Below are 5,850 nucleotides of genomic sequence, written 5' to 3'. Positions count from 1 at the left end.
GCGTTGGTCCTTTTGACGGCCCAAAATGGGGACCCCTTACACAGAAATCGATTATGGTGGGAAGCAATGATTGAGTTATAATTGAAGCCTCATAAAGATAAAGGCCAACGACACCTGAACTCATCAACATACTCCCGTGAGCTTTCGTGCATTCAACCGTGGAGGATTCGGTTTAAATCGGTTCAACTTTACAAAACACCAAGCACCGGGCAAGAGATGCGAAACCGGTTACAAAGCGAGCATGATGGATATTCGGATTATTAATATTTAATACCTGCTGCGATACCAGAATGGTCCCGGTACTGAATTCCCATGCGCACTTGGGATTGGGCACGAGGTGTCCATTTTGCAGTTGGCACAAGGACCCCGTGTGTTGGCAGGAGAGCGTTTGTGTTTCGATTATGTTTTTTTTGTCCGACAACCGTAATCACTGTCATACTTCACCGTCTAACAACTCCGGTGCATGTACGCCATTACGGACACATCTTTGTGGCCGGCGATCTTTGTGGCTTTTTTGCATTTGTTTTGCACCGTGTTACGGAGGTGGTTTTAATTGTTGTGTTATGATTTAACTGTCACCGTAGATTAAACTCCCACGATGCAAGTGTCATCCGTAACGACGCAAATGGCTTCCGTGAAGCTGACAGCCCGTCCAGCCGTAGAGCAACCTGCCCAGAATGGACACGGCACGCAAAGTGGAACGCCCAGTAACAGCGCCCCAGCAACCGAGCCGGAAATTGTCGATCCGTTCTGCAATGCGGACAATCCGCAGATAATCACCTTCCAGGACGTAACGTCCGCGGCGTTCAAAATACGGAAAGGTGTCGAGCTAACGCCGTGCGTGGTACGTGGCACAGGAACATACATTTTTTAGGTGTTTTTTTTTGTTTTGTAAATCATATGTATGACATTCACGCGTATTTGCATTCGCCCATCCACCATCACAACGCAGAAATCCCACTTCTCCGACCTAATCGACATGGACATCTACCTGAAGAAGGAATTTCTGCAGTTCACCGGTAGCTTCAAGGAGCGTGGCGCCCGTTACGCGCTGCTAATGCTGTCGGACGAGCAGAAAAAAACGGGCGTTATCTCGGCCTCCCTGGGGAATCATGCGCAGGTGAGATTGCGTTGCGGCACGTCCCAGCCGGGGAGCGAGCGTGTCCGAAATGTGTGTTCCGGGTGTACCGTTTGCTTCATCAACGTTTCGTTAAAAACAAACACACCGATTTTGGATGAGGCTTTTTGGGGCTTGCCCGTAACCTGTAGTAGCTGGGAGTTTTAATGTCCCTCGGGATGTTTAGCAAACGAGCTGCACTCGTGTGGCAGGGATTTTCCTCTGTGCTCGTCAAACGGTGGAATACCCCGACATCGGTGGGAAAGGTGTTTTAAAGTTATTCGCTTGTTTGTTGTATGTTACTCTTGTTTTACTTTTTCATGGTTAATGTCCCTCACCCATCCCGGATGTGTGATGCTGCTGTTATGGGTGTTGACACACACACGACAACGAAATAACAAAATGAAACCTCCGCTCATCTATCTGGAAAACACAACCCGAATGTGTAGGGACTGTCCTATCACGGCTGGAAGCTTGGCATCCCGGTGACGGTCGTGATGCCACTGAAGGCGTCACTGATGAAAATTCAGAAATGCCGTAACTATCATGCTAATGTCGTCGTACAGGTATGTTCCCATCGCTCGGTTCCAACCTTGCAGCGAGGTTAACATTGTTTTGATTGCTAAATTCTTTACCTTGCTGTGATAGTTCCATGCGTTCTTACTGAGTGCTGAGTCGCTCTTTTTCTCTCTCTCTCTCTCATGTCTTTCATATCGGAATTCCCCATCCTGCATTGTGCTGATCCAAATCAGGGGTCGGACATGGGCGAAGCAAAGCGGATTGCGCTGAAAATGGGACACGACCGGGGCCTTACGTACATCAACGGGTACGACCATCCGCACATCATGTCCGGCCAGGGTACGATTGGGCTCGAGATCGTCGAGCAAGTCAGCGATATCGATGCAGTTGTTGTGCCGGTTGGTGGCGGTGGATTGATAGCAGGCGTGGCGACCGCCATCAAAAATTTAAGCCCAAATACCAAAATCATCGTAAGTGTGCCGGAAGCGGGCAGCTTTTCATTTCGTGCAAAAATTCCACCCGAAGCGATATTTGCCATTTCAATGCACACGCGGCATTGATGGGATATTGATGGTTCCATAAAGACTGTTTGATGGAGACCACCGTACGTCCCACGGTGCACGATTGGTGCAACAATTTCTAATGAATTCGCATTCTCCTGTTGCATCGCTAACCCATCCCGCAGGGTGTCGAGTCGGAGAAGTGTCCCAGCTTTACGCGCGCGCTCGAAAACAAGGGCCCAGTGTTTGTGGCGAACCAGGAAACGTTGGCCGACGGGTTGGCGGTACCGCAGGTGGGCTACAATGCGTACGCCACGACCGTACCGCTGCTGGACAAAATGATCGTCGTGAAGGAGGAATGGATTGCGCTTGCCATTTTGCGACTTGTTGAGCTGGAGAAGTGTGTCGTCGAGGGTGCTGGGGCTGCTGGGCTGGCCGCCATCATGGCGGGACATTTGAACGAGTTCATCGGCAAAAGGTGAGCCATTCTGTTGGAAGTGTTTTGGAATCTCTCCTCGCCGGGTAGTCGGTAGTACCGGCAGTTCAGAAATAGTACACGATTCTCATTCCTCCCCTTTCGATCACCCGGCCCGGGTCCCGGGTCCCGGGTTGCATTCTTCTCGATCTGTTTCCGGCAGAGTGGTGCTGCTAATTTGCGGAGGCAATATCGATACGACCATGTTTGGCAAATGTCTCGAGCGTGGTATGGCCGCCGAGGGACGTCTGCAGAGGTAATGTTAACTTCGCAAAAGCCGAACTGGTGAGATTGTGCCGGTGACATAACATTGCGCGCCTGATGGCGTGATTGCCTGTGGGCTCTTGTCTTTTGCTTTTCACGCTGGCCGGTTTAATGGGCTTCGCTATTGCCGGTGCGTACGTCGGTTCGTTCCCGCGGTTCGGCACCACAGATTCACCGTCACCGTCAGCGATGGGCCGGGTGGTGTTGCTAAGCTGTGCAATCTGCTGGCCAGTTTGGGCGTTTCCATCAAGGACATAATGCACGAACGTGCCTTCATTCGTGACATCCACCATGTTGAGGTAAGTGAACGTGAACCGTTAGCTGCTATTTAAGGCTCGTTTGTGTGTGTTTTTTTGTTCGTGGGTGCATGTTTTCTAGGACAAGGTTCCGGGTATAAGGGTCCCATTGTTTAGGGGGTTTTCCGGATGGTATGTTCGTTCGGAGTTTACACACACTTTCCAAGCGAATGTGTACCACGCGGAACAAAGCTGCGGACGCTGCGGGTAGGCGTGTGTGTGTTGGCTAGAAAACGTTCCTCCAAATAGAATTAAATAAAAAATAGAACAACCAACACCATGGGCAGATTTGGGCGTTGACAGCCAAAATCCGAGGTTTTTTTTGCGGTGGTGAAAGGTGGTAATAAAAGGGGACACGGGACGCTCGTTATGATTTAATTTACGGTCAATGGCCAATTTACGGTCAATGGTACCTCATCGCGTCTAATGTTTACCTTTCGGCAAAGGGTACGCTTCATTAGCGTGGAAAAGGTTTTTGCCCAAACGCCGGGTCCGGGTGATTGGATTTCATGTTTTCTCTGATGTTTCTCGGTGTGGTCGGTTTTTGATTGCGTTGATTAGCGCACACTTCGGTTGCGATGAAGTTTGCTTAAACCACGGTGCTCCGGTGGCAGCACTGTTTGTGTGCTGGCGGTGAACCGAAACCGAGCCCAGGGAAGGATAAACTAGTTTGCAAATGTTGATTGAATGAGTGTACTTTGGGTGGTTTTTTCATTTGTTTGATTGCTGGCTATCTGAAATCTAAGCCATCGTGTAGATCGGTAATTGATGCAATAAGTAAGGAAATGGCATAGCGCTTAAAATCCCATTAACAATTAGTTCCTCACTTGCTGATAGCAGGAATGGTTTTAAATGCCACTAGTACTAGGAAAACAAGGCGGACCTATTAATGTAACGGTTAATGCTGGGTAAAGCTTTACTCTACTCTCCGAACCGATTTCGGAATCGGATTTTCCGATTAGAGTTGTTTTAATTTGATTATCCGGATTTAATTTGTTAATTCTTCAAGTGTAGTGATATATTGTTTCATGGTTCCTGCTATCCTTTTTGTTCCTTTTTTTCGTATCGCTTCGTGCAGGATTTCCTGTGTGAACCATAATGAAGATGTTGTCAACAGGGTTTAAAAGGTTGTAAAAGATGCAAAACTTTTTTGAGGACCAATGGTTGATTTATATTTTGAGCTAACTCCAGTCATCATGAAAAAAGAACTCGATCATATAGAGCGAGCAAGCAGTGCCAGATGCTTGGTATTACTTCCTGTACGCTTCCTTGTCATGAAGATTGGTGTCGGTTGTTCGGGCTGCAATAAATTGAATCCTTCCTTCCTTCTTTAATTTCTTATCTATTGCATAAATGGCTCGTTAATTTCCAGCTACTTGTTTATTTCTCCTCTTTGTACAAAAACTTTATTTCTCAAAGCCGCATATCACACAGTGTTTGAACGTATAAACTGTGCTCTAATATGTAATGAATTGCCATAACTTCTTAATTTGCTATCCTTTCCTGTTTTTCTGGATGATCTTAGCTAAAACTGCAGCTAATGGACGAGCAGTTCTGAAAGTTCTCCATGTTTAATCATTATTAAAAACTATTAGTAATATGGTGACGCTGTCCTTTATGACATAATGAATAAAATGACTAATAGTTGTTATAAATAGATATAGATATGAATAATTATGAATGAATAGATGTTTTCTTTGTTTATTTCCATCTATGCATTTCTAAATGTTTGAATTTAATACTTAATATTCTTTTTGTTATTTGTTTATTAAAAGATTCCTAGTTGTCAAAGTTTAGTGTTTCCTGTTAGCTTCTCTTTTACTAGTAAGTCAAATGCTAACATTTTTGGAACATTTTCTGTATCATTTCTGCAGGTGAAAGTGATTTGTGAAACACGCGATTGGGAACATTCTAAGGAAATGCGTAAGGTGCTGCAGGAAAAATACACCAAAGTTCACTTCTATGACATGCCGATGGCGATTACGGAATAGAACCGCTGTGATGCGTTACCAAGCGTTACCGTACGCTTCATTCCAGACGATAAGCTGCAAATTTTCCCTCTCATCGAGCGCAACATCCGGCTGCTTCTTCACGATTTTCGCCTCGCGAATATGCACCGCGCGTTCCGTGCTGTGCTGAGTTTCCGATAGTTTCAATAAATTGACCCTGCCCTGTACGGACGAAATTGCCACCGTGTGGAACTGGTAACAATTGTAGTACGTGTATGTATGTGTGTATCTGTGGGCGTTTTTTTACTGTTGTTGTTGGTTCTTTTCCTTCACCACATGTGTGCGCCACCAACATGTGTATTATTGAACTTTTTGCCGAGCGCGATCGATCCAGCAGGAGGTCGCGAAACGGTTTTATTTATGGTAATGAAAACGGAGAACGTGCAGTACCTCGCCTATTGCAGCATAACGCACAGCAAGCATTCACATATCGTTTGGGCGTGCGAATAGTATGCACGATGTGCCCCGTAAATGGGATCCGGGCATCCTTGCAATGCATACGGAACCAGGAACTTAACCAGGGATTTGATTGCGAATCAACGAGCTCGTACACGGTGCAGCTATAAATTTGAAAATGCTTTCGCGGTACCCGTGCTCGCTCTAACCGGCTTAGAAAGCTTTAGCCGTTCATACATTTTCCTCGTTCTCTACCAGCTGGTGTAACGCTAGG

At 46.4% G+C, this 5,850-nt stretch overlaps 1 protein-coding gene across 1 annotated transcript; it reads left to right on the top strand.

The window, feature by feature from the left end:
- The first annotated feature begins 598 nt into the window (after window positions 1-598).
- LOC128297921 (L-threonine ammonia-lyase) lies at window positions 599-5,344 on the top strand. The gene is made up of 8 exons (XM_053033636.1): window positions 599-844; window positions 953-1,120; window positions 1,567-1,683; window positions 1,870-2,106; window positions 2,322-2,614; window positions 2,775-2,867; window positions 3,045-3,174; window positions 5,046-5,344. The coding sequence occupies exons 1-8, from the start codon at window positions 599-601 to the stop codon at window positions 5,160-5,162; spliced, it is 1,401 nt and encodes a 466-aa protein (XP_052889596.1). The 3' UTR covers window positions 5,163-5,344.
- Window positions 5,345-5,850: the final 506 nt, after the last annotated feature.

Source organism: Anopheles moucheti, chromosome 2 (genome assembly GCF_943734755.1).
Source record: "Anopheles moucheti chromosome 2, idAnoMoucSN_F20_07, whole genome shotgun sequence".
In the NCBI taxonomy this organism is placed as follows: Eukaryota; Metazoa; Arthropoda; class Insecta; order Diptera; family Culicidae; genus Anopheles; species Anopheles moucheti.
The sequence above is the reverse complement of the archived record's forward strand: the minus strand, read 5'-3'. Positions and strand labels throughout refer to the sequence as shown.

Bases quoted from the DNA above. Each gene is read 5' to 3' on its own strand.
- LOC128297921 (XM_053033636.1), top strand. From the start codon at position 599: ATGCAAGTGTCATCCGTAACGACGCAAATGGCTTCCGTGAAGCTGACA. The intron at 1,121-1,566 runs GTGAGATTGCGT...CCGAATGTGTAG, and splicing joins CCCTGGGGAATCATGCGCAG to GGACTGTCCTATCACGGCTG. The intron at 2,868-3,044 runs GTAATGTTAACT...TCGGCACCACAG, and splicing joins GCCGAGGGACGTCTGCAGAG to ATTCACCGTCACCGTCAGCG.